Below are 22,199 nucleotides of genomic sequence, written 5' to 3'. Positions count from 1 at the left end.
CTCTCTCTCTCTCTCTCTCTCTCCCTCTCTCTCTGTCCCCCTTCACCGGTCCTCCTCTATAACCCCCTGAATAAACATTCAACCTCACCCTGCATGTCGTGTCTATCCATGTTTCTGTCTTCTGCCCGCCGGCCGCCATGTGTCTCCCTGCCTGGGACCAGCCATTGCTCAGGGACCAGCAGCCGTCTCTGCCTGGGGCCCACGGTCTGCCGCCACATGGCCCGCCACCACCCCTTAGGCCACCGCCCTGGGACCGGCAGCCATTTCTGCCTGGGACTGGCTGCTCCCAGAGCCTGCTGCCTGCCACCACATGGCCCACTACCACCATTTGGGACCTACAGCATTTCTGCTGCCTACTGCCGCGGGGATCTTGCAGCATTTTTTCTTTGTTTTGTTTTGTTTTGTTTTTTTCAAGACAGGATTTCTCTGTGGCTTTGGAGCCTGTCCTGGAACTTGCTCTGTAGACCAGGCTGGTCTCGAACTCACAGAGATTCGCCTGCCTCTGCCTCCCGAGTGCTGGGATTAAAGGCCTGAGCCACCACCGCCCGGCCTCTTGCAGCATTTTTTAAAAAAAGAATATTAGCCTGTCCTGGAACTAGCATTGTTTTTAAAGCAACAACTAAATAAACCTAGGTGAGGCAGGAAGCTTGCCCGGTAGGGTTCAGGCTTTGGGCACAGTGTCGAGCTCTGATACCTGGCATAAACAAAGCCTACCATGGTGGATCCACCTAAAATCCTAGAATCATCTAGATCACCATAAATTCTAGGCCACCCTGGTCTGCACAGGAAAAATCCAGGCCTGTCTGAACTACACAGGGAGGTCTTGGCTCCTGTTCTCCCTTAAGTAACAAACAACCATACAAAGAAGCCTAGTGAATAGAAAAGCTATTAATTTCTGTTTAGCCTTAGTATTCGAATTTAGCCTTTGAATTTCAAGAGTATTTTCTGTTAAATGTAAATAGATGTCCATAAAATCTTGTCTAACACAGAACGAAGAAAAGACATCCTGGAATTCTACCCATGTGCTTTATGCTTACTAATGGGGGAGGAAGGTTGAGTATTCATTTTCCTGTCTCGAAGTTGCTTAGTTTTCCTAGAGTTTTCTTGTGGTTCCGGGATTACGACTTCTAAGGTATACACATTCTTCTACAGGGCAGAAATTCTGCATTCCATTTGTTGGACAGATCAAGAGTGACAGATACGTGGCTTTCCTGGTAGGAACAGGTTGCTTGAGTCAAACACTACCTTCTAGGCAGTTAAACTGGCCAGGGGCCCAAGGTGAGTGAGCTCTCTAGTTCAAGTTCTGGCGGCTTTCTGACTTCCTGACTTTTTTTTTTTTTTCTCGTCCTGGGAAGCGAGCCTCTGCCTTTGCTTGAGGCTACCTCAGCAATTCAACCTTTCACCTACTTAAAGAAAAGTTCACAGACCAACGAAATAATACGTTGGGTTAAGGGGAAAACAAAACAAAACAAAAACCCCGGGCATGAACACTCTCCCTTCTAATATTACATCGGAGTGGTTGTTTTAGTCCTTTGTGTTTTGCTCTGTGTTTTGTTTGAACTGGGGGGTAGGGGAGAGAGGCAGCCTTAGAAAAAATGTCTTTCCCTGGTGCCGCGTCCAAAGTGATATACAACGGCAAACTAAACAAACACACATTTCCCGTTCCTAAACAATAATTTGGAGTAAACTTTCATCCTTTGAAAACAAACACGAAACCTGGGGTACGCGAAGATTGGGGGGGGGAGGGTTAACGGGTTACACGCTGCGTTAAACGAAGCTCGCGCAAGAGAAGTAACACTTGGCGTGCTTCAAGCTTTCGAGCCTTTTCCCTCCACAGGCATTCCCAAACGTCATTCCCCCCCACCCCTCCCCTTGCAAGATTGGCTAGAAATTCGTGCTTCAACTAGGATAACGAATCCATTCCAGAGAAGAATGAAAAAAAAAAAACAATAAACATGCTATTTTTTGCCCTTCGTTGAGATTTATGCATCGCGGCAGTAAAAGCGGGTTTTGCGGTTCTCTGAGGGGGACCACCTCGTCCCCTCGCCCCCGCGGCCGACTGGAGCAGCCGGCCGGTCCCGCCGCTCCCCTCCCGGAGGCTCCCATCCCCGCCCCACGCGGGCCCCAGCCCGGTCCAGCCGGCGGCGGCCGCTCTGCGGAGTGACCTATAGTAACCTCGTCCCCGCCCCAGCCGCGGGCGCCGCGCTCCCCCGGCCGGCCCCTGATTGGCCCATCCCCGCACGCGCCACCGCCCGCGGGCCAATGGGCGGCGGCCTCCTTGCATATGCAACGAGCGCCGGCTGGGACTGCGCGTCCTTGACTGCGGCTCAACAGACGCTGCTCGGCCGGCGCCGGGGGAGTGTCGCTGCGGTTGTGGCCGCGGCCGCGGGCTGGGACGGAGAGGCGGCGCGGCTGAGCGGGCGGCGGGCGGTCGTCTCTCTTTCTCTCTCGCAGGGCGGCCCCGGCGGCTCCGTCAGGGTCCTGATGAGGTGGCGCTGGGCGGGAACCGCTCCTGGGAACAGCCAGGCCTGCGTGGGTCGGAGCCCACGGTGAGTGTGTGCGGCGCCCGTTGTGAGGAGACCGAGGGTCGCGGGGTGGCGGCGAGGCCTCCCCTCGGCGTGCACGCGGCCCGCCGTTGCCCGAGGGGACGCCCGGCCGTCGGCGGGTTCGGGGAAAGAGGTTGGTGGAGGGTGAGGAGTGGGGCGTCCGCGCGGGGTCGTGGAAACCGCCGCTGTGGAGTCGGGAGCGCGGGAGGAAGGATGCACCGCGGCCTCCGCTGCGGGTGTGGGGGTGGGGTCGTCCCGCTCCACACGACCGCGCGGTGTCCGTGGGAGGAACCCGCGCGCAGCGGTTCCCTCGAAAGCCAGGCCGGGGCTTGCTGCGGGCGTGGGGCAGAAATTGCGTGTGCTGGACGGTGGGGCTGGCGTGGGGACCTCTCTGGTTTACCCTTTTAGGTGCGTTTTAGTCTCGCACGGGTCAGTCATGCGCTGCACACTGCAGCAGCCCCGGGGGTCAAGGTGTGAAGAAGATCTAACGTCAATGCCCATTCTGGCCCTAGAACAGGTACCCCGATCAAAGAGCCCCTCCGCTAGAAAGGGCAGGACAATTCTTGGGATTTACATAGAAACTGGAGAGGGGGCCGGCTTTGTGAAAGTGGTGATAACCGATCAGAATGCTAGAGCTGACATCTATTCAGTCTCCTCGAGTACTTTATGCACAGCTATGTTTACATTTTTAGTTCCCCAGGACGGTTGCAAATTCCCATTTTAGAGTGGACACATTAACTTAGCCCGGATTTGACTAGTAGGAGAAACTGGAACTCCAAGAGGGCCTCTCCGACGGCTTTAGTAGCATTGCAGTTCTGTGCTGCCTGAATGAATAGTTAGAACCGTGGCTTTGGGTCTGGGGGTTCTGCAGGGCTTCCGTGTTCTTCCTATCCGTGGTAGCCAGTTTTGTATGTCCACGTTGGTTCTGAGAGGGGTTGAGAAGTGCCGCTGGGCTAAGAGAACATGCTGGGACGTCCGAGTCAGTCGCACAGACTTTTGTGTTTTGGTATCGTCCTATGCGTAGATGGAGGCCGACTGTATTTTCTTAAGTTGTTCTCTAAGTCTTTTGTCACAGAGTGCCTTGATGGCCGTGTTTTTGGCCACAGGAGAGTGTCATCAGGTGTCTTTGGAGCTCAGTTACTGAATTTGTAGGACATTTGGACTGAGTGACTTAATAAAGCCACAAGTATTCTGTGACTCCAAGATGTCCTCCTTTGAAGAAGGCAAGGCAAGAAGAAGGGCAAAGTGAAGGACATTAGGGGGAAACATCACAGGCTCAGTCCTGATTTATTTAATTAATTGCTCACTGAGAGCCTTCTCATTTCTACGGTGTTACACACCTTGTCAGATGTGGGGAAATACAACAGGGACAGAATTGATGTGACCCTGGGCCCTAAGGCAGGAATTAGACTCCAAGCCAATGATCTTGTAGATAAATGGGTGATTGCAAGCTATCTTATAATAAAGGTGAGGTGGAGATTATAATAGTCGGTTCGATTTAGTTGGAAATCTAGGGAGCTCTCTTTCTTAAAAAACTGATAGTGGGAGATTTTCCTAGATTTCAGTCTCGTGTTCTGAGGCTGTAATTACACATAGAACAGTAGCTTAAGAACTTTTTTTTAGCAACTATTATTTTTTTATTTCAGTATCTCTTTCCCACCAGATTGTCATTCCAGCTCGCATTGCAAGATCTCTGAATGAGATAGGGAATGTTTCCAAGCATTTATTCTAGCTGCCTTTAGGGTGCTTAAAATTTAACTATTCTTGTAGTGCTTTAGTTTTCTCCCGATAGATGGTTCAGAAGCAAGAATATATTATATGAGCTTTGGATTTGAAGGTATGGTTTAGACAATCCCCCTAACCCCTAAGTTGGCACAAAGTGACAGGCTTTTCTAATTCTCGTTAAGCAGAATCATTCAAAAGTTCTTTGTAGTTTATATCCTACTGAGTAACATACCTTTTATCCCAGTATTTGGGAGGCAGAGGCAGGTGGATCTCTAAGTTTGAGGCTATCCTGGTTTGCATAGTTTCAGGACAGTCAGAATCACATAGTGGGACCCTGTCTCAAAAAAAATCAAAAAACCAACAAGCCAAATAAATTCCGGTTCTTAGGATGCAAGAAGAACCAGGCATGAATTGGGAAGTATAAAGTGCTAACTCTATAAATATTTTAGTCAAGCTTTTAAAACTGTCATCTGTTAGGTTAATTGAGCCTTTAAAGAGGTTAATATGATGAGCAGGGATTTCCAGAAAGTGGAGATTTTAGACATAAAGTTTCAGGGCATGGTGATAAATCCATTAGCTGAGAGAAGGTACTGTTGAAGCTTATTGGGGAGAAGTAGGTTTTGGATGTGATAGAACAGTTCCTAGGTTTAGCAGTGTCTGGTTGGAGTTGCCTTCTCTAGCGTACTGGTTTAGTGTTCAGAAGGAGAGTGGACTTAAGCCATTTGGGGACCTTCTGTTGGAGAGGGGATAGTATCTGAAACCATGAGCATGCCAGGCTGACTATAGAGGATCACAGTAGAGCAGAAAGAAGCCTGCGTTAGTACTGAGTAGAAGAGGTAGTTTGCAAGAGAGAGAAGAGTGGTGTATTAGTTATTGTGGCAAAAACAATCTGCTCAGAGAAGGCAGGAAAGATTTCTTTTGGCTCATAGTTCGTTTATTGTTTCCTCCTCTCTCTCTCTCTCTCTCTCTCTCTCTCTCTCTCTCTCTCTCTCTCTCTCACACACACACACACACACACACACACACACACACAGAGGGTTTCTCTGTAGGACAGTCTTGACTGTCCTGGAACTCACTCTGTAGACCAGACTGACCTTTAACCCACAGAGATCTGCCTGCCTCTGCCTCCTGATTGCTGGGATTAAAGATGCCCCCCCCCTGGTTTATAGTTTCTAAGAGGTCTTTCTGTTTTAGGGGGAGGGCTTGTTGAGAGCATTTCGTATCAAGGTGGCCAGGGAGTAGAGAAAAGGGAATATAGGAAGGTCCTAGGGCAAGATAAGACCCCAAAGATTCCCCCTAGTGGTACACTCCTCCAAAGACCACCTCCTAGTTATGCTGTGCTATGAATCCATCAAGGGGTTAGTGTGTTGATGGCTGAAACTCTGTGATCTAATTGTCTCTGGAAATGCCTTCACAGACCCTCTCCCCTAACCAGAGGTATGCTTTACTAATCTCCTAGGTATTTATTAATCCAGTCAAGTTGACAGTTGGAAGTAACCATTTCAGGACAGTGAGAAGAGAGCCAGAGGTAGTCACTGCATGGGAGGCAGTCAGGACTATAGAGTGTTCCTATGAGTTCTTGGTGACCCCTGTCAGTGTGGTGGGATGGGTCAAACCAGAGGTGAGGAAATGAGACAATCGGAAGTATTTCCCAGAGGTTTTTTGTTCGTTTGTTTTGAGAGTGGGTCTCTCTATGTGGTCCTGGCTGTCTTCCAGGCTGGTTTTGCTCCAACTCAGAGATCCTACTGCCTCTCCCTCTGGAGAGCTGGGATTAAAAGCTTGTGCCATCATGTCTCACTACTAACAAGAGTTTTTGTTTTTTGTTTTTATTTTTTTGTTTTTCCTTGAGACAGGGTTTCTCTGTATAACCCTGGCTATTCTGGAGCTCACTATGTAGATCAGGCTGGCCCTGAGACTGGAAATCTGTCTGTCTCTACCTTCCAAGTGTATGGATTAAAGAAACGCACCACCACTGCTCAGCCTGTTAATAGAGGTTTTGATCTATTTATTTTGATCTATTTGATTTGGTGGATTGTTACTTATTTGAGTAAGTTGCTGGGGCATGAGAGGAATTGGTACTTTTGCATTCATAATCAGGCATATAAAACTCCATAGATACTTTCCTTTAAAGCTCTTTTTTTGGTAATTTTAAAATTTTAATCAGCCTAGTTTTACTTTCTTGGTTTCTAGTTTTCAAAATATTCTTAACATTTTCCATTTGTGCATATCTTAATCACTTTATTTCATAAAAGGCTGTAGGGAAAATTTACAAAGAAACACTGTTGTGTTTCTTGAGTGTTTTTTGTAAACAGGAGGCAGGGTGCTAGGGTTTGAATCCTCTCACTTATTGGACAACTGTCCTCTGTCAGCTTAGTTAACTTTCCTGGGCCTTGGTGTATTTACTGAATTCATGGGAATTGAACCTTTAGCTGACTGTCGTGAGAGTGAGAATTTATGTGTCTGTAGTATTGTTGTCAATAAACATGAGCTAATTTTGTTTTCAGATAATCCAAAGTTTATTGCCCCCCCCCCCCCTTTTGAGACAGAGTTTCTCTGTGTAGTCTTGGCTGTCTTGGAACTCTGTAGATCAAGCTAGCCTAGAACTCATAGGAATCTGCCTGCCTCTTCCTCCAAGTGCTGGGATCAAAGGTGTGCGTAACTACCACTTAGCTTCTCTTCTTGAAGTAGCATTAACTTTTTTGTATACAGTTGTACCATATGTGTTAGAACCTCTTTTTAGTGGCGTTAGACATACTGTATGTAAATTGAAACCAATAAATTGAAGAACATTGACTAGCTTTTGTTCTATTATTTTAAAAGTTAATAGCATGTATACATGATTTATGTGTGCCTGTGTGCATGTCACAGTACATATGTAAAGGTCAGAGGACAGCTTTGGAGTTGGTTTTCTCTTGCTTTTATGTGGGCTCTAGGGGTTGAGCTCAGTTCTCCAGGCTTAGGTAGCAAGCCATCATTGGCTGAGCCATCTCACTGACCCCCTGGTTTTGTTCTGTTTTATTTAGCATTAGTTATTTTGAATTTGTGATTTAATTTTCTTGGGAAAACTAAATTTCTATGTGTAACACATTGTAAGCAGGCTGACATTGTGGCATTTTCATCCAGATAACAGGCAGATGCCTTTTATTATTTAAAAGGTTTATGCCATATGACATAATAATTTAGGTGGCATTTCTTTCTTTTTATTTTGAAACAGGGTCTCACTATTTACTTCAAGGTGGCCTTGAACTTGCAGTGAGGCTCAAGTTGGCCTTGAAGGTGAGATCCTTCTGCCTCAGCCTCCTGAATCAACTTTGAGTTGCTGAGTGGAGGAGGCACCATTGCCATCCGTGTATATAAAACTTGGTATGTAAATTGGAGCTAGTCACTTATTTCTCAGACTTTATTCTTTCTAAAAAAGGTTTTTCTTTTGGTGGGGTGGGGGCAGGTCTTTCGTTTTTATTTTTTTATGTAACTCTATACTGTTAGCCTTGATCTTAAAATCTCCTGTCTCAGTCTTCCAGGTGCTGGGGTTACAAACATGCAACACTGTGCCTGTTTGGTAGCTTTCCATTTCAGTCTTTGTAATATGACAGTTTAAATTCTTACCTCACAGAGTTTTTCTGGCCCAGGAAGAAAACAGTAGTTTAGGGGACACAGCTAAGTGCTTGCTGCTTTCCTTACCCCTCTGCCTTTCTCTTCTGTTGTAATTTGCTTTTTCCTCTTTTTTCTTTCTTTTCTTCTTCTCCTGTCCTTATTTTTGTGTTACATAGTAGCAAACAGTATGAATCTGGTAGGTTAACAAACTTTATAGTTTACATTTTAAAGGGATTGATTAAAAGTATTCCTTACTTTCTATCAAGCTCTGAAGGTACTATAAAGTGTAGTAAAGGCCAAGGGGTGGGGAGCTCCTGTTTGGTCAGAGTAGTCAGGGAAGGATCAGCTAAGTAAATGAAGTGAGCCTTGAGGTGGGTTTGAGGAAAACAGGAGTTTAAGGAAGGTGTTCACAGTGGATGTTGAGGGGCAGTGTTGGAAGTACGTCTTCAGCCAACATTGAGGGTCAGCTGTGAGGACTAAGGAGGGTAGGGGAGGCATGGAACAGGGGCTTGAGAGAGAGATCCAGTTAAGACCCTGCATGAATTTCATTCAGTGAATCAACTGGAATATAGCAAGTGAAGAAGGCAGCAGGAGCTTTTCACTTGTTACATACAGGAACTATGTTGAGTCACTCTTGAGTTGGTTGCCATGATGCTGCTGGGACTGGTGATGGGGCATTGTCTACAACCATTTGGCCTTCCCATTGGACTTAGTTTCCTGTCTGATTTTTCTCTTGCCATAAAATCTTCTTTCCCATCATAGTTCTTCATTTTCACTTCCCCTTTCCTTTTCCTTGGGTTGAGATTTTTGTTACTTGTGCCATAATTTATATGCCACACACACATGCACATACATATATACACACACTTATGAGAGAGAGACAGACAGACACAGACTGAGACTTTATGTAGCCTAAGCTGTCCTTGTATGTTACCATCCTGACTGGCTTGTAAATTTTATGTGTTGACTACTTAGAAATTACTGGGGTATTTATATGGGTCTTTTCTTCTTTAGACATCTCAATAACTAAGATTCTCAGAAAACATCTATGTCAGAGACATAGATGGAGCCAAAGAGTGACACCAGACGCTGCTTCAAGAGCTTACATGCTTTCGGTGAGAGAAAGCAGGCTGCTACTGTGAACATGACCAGGAATGTGGCAGATCTTCTGGCTTTGAGCCAACAGGAAGAACTAATGGATTTGCCAAACCACTCCCCATTGAGTACAAGTGAAGATGAGGGGGACAGTGATGGAGAAAGAAAATGTCAAAAGCTTCTGGAAGCAGTCAGTTCCCTTGGTGGAAAGAGTAGATGGAAATTGTCAGAGAGATCTGAGGCTACTCTGAGGGTGTCAGAGTTCAATGTTACTTGTGACGGGTCAGGTGAAAAGCTGGTTCTTTCAGATTTGCTTGAGCCTGCTACAGCATTATCTTCATTGGCTGCTGTGAAGAAACAGCTGCTTAGAATCAAGCCAAAGACTCTGGCTATACCCCTTGACAAAAGAGAGGCCGACCAGATCCTCAGGGAAGCAGCATTCAGCAAATCCTCACAAGTGCTCTCCAAATGGGATCCTGTTGTTCTGAAGAACCGGCAAGCAGAACAGCTGGTTTTTCCCATGGAGAAGGAGCTGCCAGCTGTTGCTCCCATTGAGCATGCATTCACTGGCTGGAAAACAAGAACCCCCCTGGAACAAGAAGTTTTTAACCTTCTCCATAAGAACAAGCAGTCAGTAACAGACCCTTTATTGACTCCTGTGGAAAAAGCCTCCCTCAAAGCCATGAGCCTGGAAGAAGCCAAGATACACCGAGCAGAGCTTCAGAAGACGCGAGCTCTGCAGTCCTACTATGAGGCCAGAGCTCGAAGAGAAAAGAAAATCAAAAGTAAAAAGTATCACAAGTTTATGAAGAAAGGAAAGGCCAAGAAAGCCTTCAAAGAGTTTGAGCAACTGTGGAAGGATGACCCAAGTACTGCATTGCAAGAACTGGGAAAAATGGAAAAGGCCAGAGTGCTAGAGCGGATGAGCCTTAAGCACCAGGGCAGTGGGAAATGGGCAAAGTCAAAGGCAATTATGGCCAGATACGACCTTGAGACTCGCAAAGCTATGCAGGAACAATTGGCTAAGAAGAGAGAACTGACACAGAAACTCCAAGTAGTTTCAGAGAGTGAGGAGGAGGAGGAGGAATGCACAGATGAGGGAATAATCTCTGCATCTGATGGGATGAACAACCTACAGATGAATGCAGCAGGTCTAAATCCTTGGATGCTCAGGAGTTGCAACAGCAGTGCAGAAAGGGGTGAGCTCAAGACCGACCCTGAACAGCTGCCCGAACAGGTGGCCAGTGGGTCTTCTGTAGGTGAGGAAGATGAAAGACCAGTGGCAGAAGAACTTCTGTTGAAAGAAAGATCCTTCCAAGAAAGAGTTGAACCCAACAGTGCTAAGCCAATGGGCGGCCAAGAAGCAGAAGTCTCTTCAGATTGCCAGGAGGAAGTATCTGAATCAAGGGAATTGCTTCAGAAACTCCACAAGGAAAATGATCAGTTTGAGCAGCAAAAAGTGAGTTCAGTGGGAACTGTTCTCCAGAACCAGAGAGAGGAGCTTGCTCAGGAGGAGAGCCTGGTGCCTCAGAGGCTAGAGAGAACACATGTTCTGGAAGAACAAGGAGAGTTGGGCAAAGAGGGACATTGTCAGAAAAGGGGGCTTCCCAGACCTACGTTAAAAGGAGAATGGAAGGAGAGGAACCCACACAGTATACTTGATGTCTCTAGAAAGGAGAAGAAGAAGAAGAAGGATCAGATGATTGATCTACAGAAACTCCTAACTACTAGATCTCCTGTGAAATCCTTGGCAGTACCCACAGTAGTGGAGTTGGAAGATGAAGTGGAGACAGACCACAAGCAGATAATAAAGGAAGCTTTTGCTGGGGATGATGTCATTAGAGAGTTCTTAAAAGAGAAAAGGGAAGCTATAGAGGCAAATAAGCCAAAGGACTTGGATCTGACATTGCCTGGATGGGGTGAGTGGGTTGGTATGGGCCTGAAGCCTAGTGCCAAGAAGAGACGCCATTTTCTTATTAAAGCTCCTGAAAGTTCTCCAAGAAAAGACAAGAACTTGCCAAATGTGATTCTCAATGAGAAGCGCAACATCCTTGCAGCAGCTCATCAGGTGCACACTCTTCCACACCCATTCACCCACCACCAGCAGTTTGAAAGGACTATCCAGAACCCTATTGGGTACACATGGAACACCCAGAGGGCCTTCCAAAAGCTGACAGTTCCCAAGGTTGGCACCAAACTAGGCCATATCATTAAGCCCCTAAAAGCAGAAAATGTGGGCTACCATTCTTCTTCAAGGTCCGACCTCTCTGTCCTACAGAGCAATCGGAAGTGTCTCTCCAAAAAGCAGCAAAAGCAACTGAAGGCAAGCTCTGCCGATTGAACTGCTAGGGGACTAGCATTTTGGTTCCTGGCACAAGGATCCTTGAGTGTTTCTTTTGGTTGCTTCCTAGTGCTTCAGGGACATTTACTTAATTGGCAGAACACTGAGTAGTTGAGCCACATTGTAGAAATAAGACATTTTTATCTAGTGAAGAGTTTCCATTCCATTTTGAGATTGTGATAAAGTCAGCAATGGGAAAGATGACTACCAAAAGCTAGAGTACCTATGTAGGTCCTGTCCTAGTATTAAAGAGGGATCAGTGAGTGGACAGAAGTTCAGGCTGCGATAGGGCAGAAGAATCATGGGCAGCAAAGACTGCTCAGTTAGTTTAGATATTAAATTAATAGCTCCTGATGTAGTGGCACCTATATGTAATCCAGCATTCTGAGAGGCCTAGGCAAAAGGATCATTTACTTGAGGCTAGAGAGTGAGAACTTGGCTTAAAAAACCAAACAATCCTGAAAGTATTCTAGGAAGAGTTAACAGGCAACGTGAACAAGTTTAGAGATTGGCGAACACAGAATAGATGGAAGTGACTAGAATTTATTTAAGAATAAAGTGTGACAGGGAATTGGGAGTATTGAGAAGTCAGTTGTGGAGGGCCTTAAATGCTTTGCATAGACATTTGAAATTATGTTTTATTTCTTCTTTTAGGCAATGTAGAGGAAATAAGATTTGTATAGGGGTTAGGTGTGCTGATGTCTATGTTAAAGGAGTGTGGGTGCCAAGCTGGCAGTGTGCTTGCTGGATGTATTGATGGGGTGAGAGTTAAAGACCTCAGCTTGTAGAAGTCAGAGTGAACATGGGCAGGAGGGATGGTGATAGGAAGTAAAACAGTCACTTGGCAAGAGATGTGCAGAATAAAGGAGAATGAGGATTTTACTGCGTGCTTTTAGGTTTTGAGCAGTGTTTTGTACTCTGGTTGTACTAAAACTCTGGATTTAAATTTGTAGCTATTCTTCTGTTTTAGCCCCCCCCCCCCAACCTATCTACTTATAATAAGGTCTCTCTGTGTACCCAGGCTGGCCTGGAGCTCGCATAGATCCACCTGCCTCTGCTTCTTAAATGCTGAGATCATCAGGAACCACATTTCAAGTTAGTGTTTGGGTTTTCCAGATTCTGTTTCTTGTTTGAAAAGGTCATATACTAGCTCAATGATTTGTGATTTTTAGTATATAAAATTTGTTCCTGTCTGTGTAGAAATCATTTTATACATATTTCTTTATTGTTCTATATATGTCCATATATGTTCTATATGAAAAATAAAAAAATGTGTAAAAACATAAAGATGAAAAATTAAAAATCAGTACTAATTCTTCATCCCCAATGTGGCCACTGCTGATACTTTGGTGTTATTGTTTGTTAACAAGTGAAACTATATTGTGTATCTTTAATATTCAGCCTACTTTTCCTTGTCATTATGTCACAAGCAATTACCATGTTAATAGATGTTTGAAATATTTTTAGTGGCTATATAATAATCTAGTGAATGTATGTGTCACAGTGTGTTTGACATTCACAGTTACTGTGTACTTGTTTATTTCTTTTTGAATGTCTGTTACAAATGACTATGGAAAACTTGAAATTTTTTTTATTAAAGATTCCTAGAAGTGAAAATACTGGGTAAAGGATATGAAAAAGTTCAGTGTTCTTAATAAAAATCACAACTTGCTTTCTAAGTGGTGGTCCTTCATTCTTGTGTCCTTACCATGAGGGTGACTTACATTCTTACATTTTATTGGTGATTGCATTTATGTAGCCAAGAAGAAAGTCCCCCCCCCCCCCAGACAAAGTTACGTAACACTGGTTGCCCTGGAACTTATGTTCACCAACCAGGCTGATCTTGAACTCACAGAGATCCATCTGTTATCCTTAGTTTGACATATAATTTCACAAAATGACTCGCCCCAAACTACTTAGCCTCTTGAATGTTTTGGTTAAACCAGACTCAGTGATGTTCTGGTTTCAGTAGCCACCATACTTAGCAATATCCTATATTCTACTGAAAGATCTGAAGACAGGACAATGTAGGTGATAACCTTTCAGTGATTGCCTGACTGTTGAGTGAGTTTATAGAAAAATCCCTTACTTTCTTTGAGATTTCCAGCCTATTTTTCAGAAGCGAAGACACAAAATTCCTTATTATTTTCTGTGATGTTTCTTGTTTTACTGTTTGAAATAAGTTCATAAAACAACAAAACAAAGTTAAATTATAAACATTTATTGAATACATGGTATATAATGTTTTCTGGTTTTCTTGGTCTAAGTATTTCAGAGCTGACTCATTAATATCCCCACTTCCTTGAAGTGTAGTTGGAAACAAGCAAAATCTGTAGAGGTCTATTCAAAGTATTGGGTTCTTAAAGGGAAAGACTACAAGCAGTTGCTAGGTTTCATAGAGGTGACATCAGAGTTGGGACAGTTGGAGCTGTCTAAAAAGCACTGGGATTCAAGTCAGGGGAGGTGAAAAATAGATTTGTAAATCCTCTGTAGCTATGATGGCTCTGTCCAATGGTGTGTGAAATCCTTCAGCAGTTCTCCCCATTGCTGGACCTCACAAGGGCTAGGGTGTGCACTCCATCACTGGGCACATGTCCATCAGCAACAGGTGCTTGAGCATTAGCTGATGATGACTGGCTTTAAGATACTCTCTTTACTTTCAAATCAACACCAAACGAGTAGAGAAGATAGCTGTTTGAAGGGATGGAGTGAATAAAGGATGGCCTAGTCTGAAGTAGTGATGTTAACTCATGGGGTTTACCTTCCAGAATATGGGTGATAGAGACTGGGGAAGGCCTTGGGGTAGAAGAAGGGCTAGTACACACTAGAGAGGCACGGGTGTACCATGACGGTGGAAGGATCACATGTAGGGAGAAGGGAGCACGTGGGTGCAGAGATGAACTAGAGTCAGGCCAGAAAGTCCATGAGATATCAAAGAAAATGGAGGCGTTGATGGTCAGAGAAGGGTGGGATAGGATTGCTAGAACTGGACTGCTTATGAAGAAAGTATGGTTTTGAAAATCTGTGTTTAAGCAATTCCGTATTAAATAAAAATTATTTCTTCTGTACCTAGAAAGTAGTAACAGAAACATTAAAACTTGTTATTTGTGTGTGTGTGTGTACATACTGGTGCATGCTGTTGCCCTCTTGTGGAATTCACAGGACAGCTCCCTCCATCCTGAAAGTTCCCAAGATAGAGCTTGACAGGTGTTGGTGACAAGTATTTTATTTTTACCCACTAATCTGTCTCTGGCCTGAACTTTTTTTTTTTTTTTTTCCTAAAAAGGCTTTGTCTGTGTAGCCCTGGCTGTCCTGGAATTCACTTTGTTAGAGCAGGCTGGATTAGAACTCACAGAGATCCATCTGCCTCTGCCTCTGTCTTCCAAGTGCCGGGATTAATGGCGTGTGCCACCACCGCCTGGTTATTAGACTTGTAGAATTCGAACTAGACCTGGCATGAGCATTGATGTTTGAAGCTATTAGAGACTTCTCTTACACAATAAAGATGTTTAGTTTGTATATTTTCTGGGTATGAGAGAAAAAAAAAACCCAGTATGGGGGAGGGAATGACTGCCCAGGGCTGAGATGAGGTCTGGGAGGTGGAACAGAGTAGTCTAAGTAGGACGAAATTGGAGTGGTAGATGGATACAGATGAGCTTGAAATCCGAGGCTGCAGTGTGGCTTAAATCTGCAAACTGGCCGGGTTCTACATCATTCTATTTATTTTTTATTTTTCGAGATGGAGTTTCTCTGTGTAACAAAAGTCCTGGCTGTCCTGGAACTCACTTTGTAGACCAGGCTGGCCTTGCACTCTCAGAGATTCATTTGCCTCTGTCTTCCAAGTGCTGGAATTAAGGGCGAGTGCCACCACCTCCAGGCTCTTGTTATTTTTCTAGGAAAGAAAGTTCAAAAATGAGGTTATTTATTTACTTAAAACAGCCTTTACCTAAAAACTAGGCAGTTTACTTTAATGGACTGGGTTCATGGAATACTGAATGTATTATTTCTGGATCTGGAATTGTTAAGACACAAATGGTTGGATTGTCATGTAATCTAGCAGCAAATGATCTGGGAGTGGGGAATGTATGTGTATATGTGGGTATGAATGTATATATGTTATATGTCTGGCTCTCACTTGCAGAAAATGATTGAGTACATACAAAGTAGTATACAAAGTACATCGTTCTAGTCATTATTGTGTTACTACACAAGACATTCAGTTGTTAACTGGTTGGTACATTACTGATCAACGCAATCATTGTCAATGGGATGTGGGTACCCAGCTCCAGTCACTCTGCTTTTACATTTGATAATACAAAGATAGTTGGACTTGTGCCATTCCTCCTCATTCCCTTCCCTTTAATCAAATCCTCATATAAAATTGCATCTTTGAATGGAGAAAACTTCAGACCACTTCCTTTGGATTTAGTATGAAGATTAGATTGTGGGTTGGAAAAGTAAATTAGAACAGTAGGAATAGATTTTCCTGGGGTGAGCAAGTGTGTGTGTGTGTGTGTGTGTGTGTGTGTGTGAGAGAGAGAGAGAGAGAGAGAGAGAGAGAGAGAGAGAGAGTTGTGAGTGAGTCAGTGAAACAGCCAAGACAGTGGAGTGGACCACAGCACTTAAGGGGGTTCTCAAAGGACCATTGTTTAGGAGGTTGTATAAGTAGAACTGGTCAAAATTTGTGTTAAATTATTTCTAAATGCATTTTCTACTTATGGAATTGCCGTGAGGTCTAGAAAGTAACTTTCAACACTTGTTTTCATAGTTGTGTGCTTGTGCTATAAATTCTAGTACTATGAACTAGACTTAGGAAAGGTTACTATTGTGTGAGTTTATATTAAATGAATTAGCCCCTTTTTATTTACTTTGTAAAACCAAGCCTGATTTGTTGCTGAGAATGGCTGGCGAAGGACACCTTTGGGCACTAAGGCTGTGGGCTCTCTGGCTTTCCTAGTGTGTGGTGCTTGGCTGGGACCCTTACCTCAGTTGTATGGAAAGTTTTGCTGCTGCTGAGGTTGCTGTCACTGGCTCTCCCTTGAGTGAGTGACTTCTTCATTTCATAAGGTACTTCATGGGTAGATAGGACTTCAGTCTCTGGTATGAGCCTAGAAGCTTAAGGGTGGCAAGCAAATTGATGAAAGCCTGGCTGAGATCACCTTGATGTGCGCAACAGACTTATGCCTGATGCCTTAATCCTCATAGTGACATCATGATACAAGAATTCTTCACTCCTGTAAAAGAGAAGTAGAAACAATTTAGGTGGCATTTAGTAAGTTGTTGAGAGTCAAGCCTGGAATTTGGCTTCATAGCCTAAGTGTTTAACCATGAAGTTAAACAGACTTCAGTGTTTCAGGATGAGCAAGGTGTGAGAAGTACTTAAGGTAAAGTTAGACTATGGGAATGGTAGTTTTATAGGTGAAAATCAAGTCTTGCTAGCAGATGTATTGCATTTTGCAGAATGTGTAGGGATTGTCCCTTATTTTTCTTGTTTGCTCCTAGTAGGAGCTTTATTGGTATTGTCTGTTTAGCTTTAGACTTGAACCTGAAGCTTTAGGTTGTTAGTGACATACCATATTTCCGTGATGAGTAAATGGGAGCCAGCATTAAACCAAGTCCTTGTTACCATTGCTCTAAAAGGAACAAGTCTTTTGGAGGTTTTGTAAACTTGTTATCAAAATAGTTCTGTCAGCAATAGTACTAAGTCATTCAGTCAGTCATGTGATGTTGCTGAGGTTTCTGTCCACCAGGTCCCACAGCCGTTTAGTCCCAAATAAACATACCGAGGCCTACATTAATTATAAACTGATTGACCTATTAGCTCAGGCTACTTATTAACTCTGATAACTTATATTAGCTCATAGTTCTTGTCTGTGTTATCCACATGGCTTGGCACCTTTGTCAGCGAGGGATTCTCGTCTTGCTTCTGCGGCTGGACGACGACTGCAGACTGATATTTCCTCTTCCCAGAATTATCCTCTGCCTCTACTTCCTGCCTGGCTACTGGCCAGTCAGCATTTTATTAAAATAATACAAGTAACAGGATAAAAGACCATTGTCTCACAGCAATGTGACATCTAAATAAAAACAAGTTTCTGTATTTTTTTCCCCTATATGTTGTGTTAACTATGCATGAAACTGAACTCTACTCAATTTAGCTCTGTGTTGGCCACTTTTCATGATGCCTTTGTGTTTTCCCAGAGCCCTGTTTGTGCCTACTGCTTTTCACATTTATCCTTATTTTAATTTTGTGCATTAGATAAATGGTGACAGATGGGTGAAATCAGGTACAAAAAGTTATTTCTTGATGAAAGACCAAACCTCATTAGTGGTAGAGCTCAGATCACCATTAATTTGCTGACTCGAGGAAATAATTAACTGTAGATAAACCAACCTGCTCATCACTGCTTGCGTGGGACTTTTCCTCCCTTTCAGTAGTGAGGGTTCTACATCCTGAGAAATTCTACGTGGGCTAGCAAATCAGGGTAGTTGTCATCCTTCTTAGTTTTAACACTTGATGCTGGATTGGGGATGGGAGTAAGTTTGCAATGTGGTATACAGGCATCATCCACTTTCTTGTTTTGGATCATTCTTCAGTGTCTATAGAATGCAGATGACTGAAGAAAACCTCAGAGGTAGTGAAGGACCCAGCTTTTTCATTAAATAAAAATATGTAAAATTAAGTTTAAACACTGTCTCAGTCAGTGTTCTATTGCTATGAAAGAAGAGACACATGACCAAGGCAGCTGAACTGGGGCTAGCTTAGTTTCAGAGGTTTAGTCCATTTTCATCATAGTGGGAGCCTGGCAGGAACATGGCGACACTCATGGCACTAGGGCAGCAGCTGAGAGCTACCTCCTGACCCACAGGCCAGGAGAGAGGAAGAGAGAGATACTGGGCTTGGTATGGGCTTTTGAAACCTAAATAAAGGTTGACCCCTAGTGACACACTTCCTCCAACAAGGCCACACCTCCTTATCTTTCTAATCTTTTCTTACCCTTCTTGACCTTGGTTGACTAAGCTTTCAAATAAAGGAGCCTATGGGGCATTCTTACGCAAGCCACCACATTAGATAATTCTGTTTTTTGGAGTTATTAGGATATATTTGTTCTTTGCTATTGTGATGTTCTGGGACTACCAAGACAATTTTATTTTCTTGCTACTCCATTTACTTGTATAGAAGCTTTGACAGCCAGACGATACCCACCCACTGTAGGACAAAAATCCATATTCTCTGGACTGGTCTTCATAATTCTATGCAATAATTGTTGGCAACAGAACAAATATCAGCCTGGAACTAGTGCTACGTACTACTAGTGGGAAGCCTGGTGAGGAGTCCCGGTGAGGAATCCAGTGCAGGAGTTCTGACTTCCCACTAGTGGAATGTAGCAGGTTTGGGTATCTTTATTGTAGTTTGAGACAAGGTTTCTCTGTAGATTTGGAGCCTTCCTGGAACTCACTCTGTAGATCAGGCTGGCCTCAAACTCCCAGAGATTTGCCTGTCTCTGCCTTCCAAGTGCTGGGATTAAAGGCTTATACCACCACCCGGGTTAGCTAAACTGTCTTTTTTATTCTGTAAGTTAGGTTGAATGACTACCTCTCTCCCTTACTATAAATGTTTTGAAAATTTATATGTAAGTATTGTATTTACATCATTTCCACCCTTTCTTCTCTAAAATACCTACCGTGTTTCCCTACTCAAATCCATGATCTACAAGAGGGGGGGGGAGAACTCCTGCTGAGTCCATTTATAGTATTGTGTGTGCGAGAGCGTGCACACACATATACACATACAGTTGTTTAGGACTGGGCACTTGGGATTGGATAATCTATCAAGGACCTCCTCCCTGGAGAAGACTGATTTGGTCTTCTCAGCAGCTGTTAATTGTCTGCAGTTCTTCATCTAGGGGTAGGGCCTTGTGAGATTTTCACAGTTCACACTGGCATGTCAGTTGCTGTTCAGATTGTACAGGTTCTGTTTAAGCTGCAATATTTTTAAGACAGCTTTCCTGTCATATGTAGAAGGCATCTCACAGATGATGTCCAGAGGCTCCTAGTCTTCCTGTCCACTCTTCTGTGTGTTCCCTGAGCTTTAGGTGTATGGTTTGTTTTATAGATGTATCAATTGGGATTGTGTTCTGCAGAGTCAGTTGTCTGCATTTAATCCAGTTGTGGTTTCTTTAGCCATGTCCATCTGCAGCAAAAGAAGCTTCTTTGATGAAGGGCAAAAGCTACATTTATCCGTGGGTACAAGGATGCGTCTTTAGAATGCAGTTAGAAAATATGCTGGGTTAGGAAAGCAACAGTAGTTGTTTATGTTCTCCTTCAGGCTCCATTACTTGAAGCCACAGGTAGTTGGCTAGGGTTATAGCCAGGCATGAATTCCTTCCTACTGAGCTGCCTTAAAGTTCAATTAGACAGCTGTGGTTGCTCCAAGTTTGTATCACGGTTTTACCCTTGAGGGTATTGCCATGCTGGTCCTTGTGGTTCATAGGCATCACAGCTGAGCGGGACCGCTGATGACTCTTCTCCCTTGACTGCTTGCGTAGCACCCTCAGATGCTGTGAGAGCTAGTCCTCAGCCAGGCGGCTTCCAGGTCAGTTCCAGCTTGATTCTTCTGAGTCCTGTGTCTCAAGTATTTGGTGTCTTTAGCAATAGCATCTTGCCTCTCTGTTCTGGAAGACTACCAAACCAGTGACAATAGTTTTTATTACTGGGAGTCTTTTTAACTCTCCTGACCAACTTGAAGGTTTCCCCTGCCTGACACTGGGGTTTTTGTTAGGTAGTTTAGGGTTTTGGTTAGGTAGTATATGGCTCTTAGGGAGAGCATTATCATCTCAAGTGGCATAGCTTCAAAGTATGTATGTATGTATGTATGTATGTATGTATGTATGTATGTGTATACATACTTATACATATATTGTAAATGTATTTGTTAGCAAAATGTTTCCCTATGGCTTTCAAGCATTATGCTATTTTTTAACCTATCCTTTCCTCTTCCCTTCACGTTTCCAGGTAAGCCATCCCCCCTCCCAGTTTTCCCCATCTTTCCCTTTATAGCCCCTGTGCCCTTCTACGTCCCCCACCATAGAAATGCCCCTCCTCATGGTCTCTTCTAATTTCTGATTTCTGTGGTTACTCCAGGTTATATACTCATATCTAAAGATTCAGAGGTAGAATCCATAAATAGAACATGTGATACTTGTCTCTCTGGATCTGGCTTACCTCTTCAGTGTATTTTCTGGTCCCATCCATTTACCTGAAAATTTTATGATTTTATTGTCCTTTACATATTTTAGGATTGCATTGTGAATATGTATCACATATTATTCATTCTGGGTGAAGTTAGATTGTTCTCATTTCCTGATTATGGTGAATAGAGTGGCAGTGGAAATGCTGAGCAAGTATCTGATGTGGGAGTGTCATATATCAATCTGTTGATTTCATTGGTTAAGCAATAAAGAAATCAATCTGTTGATTTCATTGGTTAAGCAATAAAGAAACGCCTTGGCCCTGATAGGTTAAAACATAGGTGGGAGGAGTAAACAGAATAGGATGCTGGGAAGAAGAGGAAGTGAGCTCAGACTCTGCTCCCAGAGAGACTTGACAGCTCTGCTCTCTGGAGCAGAGACGCCAGGCTCTGCTCTCCCAGGCAGCTCCGACCCAGGATGGACGTAGGCTAGAATCTTCCTGGTAAGCGCACCTTGGGGTGCTTACACACATTATTAGAAATGGGCTAGTCCAGGTGCGAGAGTTAGTCGAGAAGAGGCTGGATATAATGGGCAAGCAGTGTTTAAAAGAATACAGTTTGTGTGTTGTTATTTCGGGCATAAGCTAGCCAGGTGGCTGGGGTGCTGGGGACGCAGCCCCTCCGCTCTTATTTCAACAAGTATTTGTGGGGTGGGATACTGAGTCCTTTGGGGTCATATGGTAGATTTTTAGCTTGGTGAGAATTCTCCCCACTGATTTCCATAATGACTTTACTAGTGATAACCAGGGCATTGGTAAATGCTAAAGACACACAATTAATATGTTAAAATACATACATACATACATACATACATAGGGACTGGAGAGATGGCTCAGAGGTTAAGAGCTTTTCCAGAGGTCTGAGTTCAATTCCCAGTGACTACATGGTGGCTCACAACCATCTGTAATGAGGTCTGGTGCCTTCTTCTCGCATGCAGGCATATATGCAGGCGGAACACTGTATATAATGAATAAATCTTAAAGACACAATGGTCATGCTTTGTTGTCTTGCTTCATAATTTGGTCTGCAAAAACTGACCAATATTCAGAACTACTATGGAAAATAAAATCTAGTGTGCATGTTTTCCAGTTAAGTTTTTTGTCTATTAAAGTGATTTTGAGCTAATCTATTTCTTTTTTCTTCTTCTAGGTTTTTGTTAAAATCTGTTAATTCTAATTTTTGAACACTTATGAATAACCACGCATCTTCAAAACCATCTACCATGAAGCTAAAACAGACCATCAACCCTATACTTTTATATTTCATACGTTTTATAATATACGTCTATACTATTTTAACATATATTCCATTTTACTTTTTATGTGAGTCAAGACAAGAAAAATCAAACCAAATTAAAGCAAAGTCTGTCAGTTCAGAACCGGATTCTGCATACAGATCTATTGACAGCTTGGACAGTTTGGCTTCAGTTTTGTACCCTGGCTGCAATACACTTGATAAAGTCTTTCTGTATGCAAAAAATAAATTTAAGGACAAGAGACTATTGGGAACGCGTGAAATTTTGAATGAGGAAGATGAAATTCAACCAAATGGAAAAGTTTTTAAAAAGGTGAGATGATGTCTGCTGCCTTGAGTCCCTTCATACTTGTACCCACAAGTCTTTTCTCCGTGTACACACTTAGAATCATGG

At 43.5% G+C, this 22,199-nt stretch overlaps 2 protein-coding genes across 3 annotated transcripts in view; both read left to right on the top strand.

Moving 5' to 3' along the window:
* Nucleotides 1-2,400: 2,400 nt before the first annotated feature.
* Acsl3 (acyl-CoA synthetase long chain family member 3) overlaps nucleotides 2,401-22,199 on the top strand; it is a 54,954-nt gene continuing 35,155 nt past the window's right edge. The window contains exons 1-2 of one of the 2 annotated variants that reach the window (XM_050161029.1): nucleotides 2,401-2,549; nucleotides 21,701-22,118. In XM_050161029.1, the coding sequence (XP_050016986.1) occupies nucleotides 21,741-22,118 (378 nt within the window). In that variant the 5' untranslated portion in view covers nucleotides 2,401-2,549; nucleotides 21,701-21,740. Of the gene's footprint in view, nucleotides 2,550-7,497; nucleotides 7,635-21,700; nucleotides 22,119-22,199 lie in introns of those variants that run through there. The other variant, XM_050161030.1, reaches the window with a different exon arrangement.
* Nucleotides 7,509-12,988, top strand: LOC126512957 (U3 small nucleolar RNA-associated protein 14 homolog B-like). Its single transcript, XM_050161028.1, has 2 exons — nucleotides 7,509-7,634; nucleotides 8,880-12,988. The coding sequence occupies exon 2, from the start codon at nucleotides 8,929-8,931 to the stop codon at nucleotides 11,299-11,301; it is 2,373 nt and encodes a 790-aa protein (XP_050016985.1). The 5' UTR covers nucleotides 7,509-7,634; nucleotides 8,880-8,928; the 3' UTR covers nucleotides 11,302-12,988.

The sequence above is a fragment of the Alexandromys fortis genome, unplaced genomic scaffold (genome assembly GCF_014885135.2).
Source record: "Alexandromys fortis isolate MF-2015 unplaced genomic scaffold, M_Fortis_MF-2015_v1.1 scaffold_98, whole genome shotgun sequence".
Taxonomy (NCBI): Eukaryota; Metazoa; Chordata; class Mammalia; order Rodentia; family Cricetidae; genus Alexandromys; species Alexandromys fortis.
This window is presented reverse-complemented; position numbering and strand designations above follow the sequence as displayed.

Excerpts from the sequence above, each read along its gene's own strand:
- LOC126512957 (XM_050161028.1), top strand. The coding sequence starts at position 8,929 with ATGGAGCCAAAGAGTGACACCAGACGCTGCTTCAAGAGCTTACATGCT.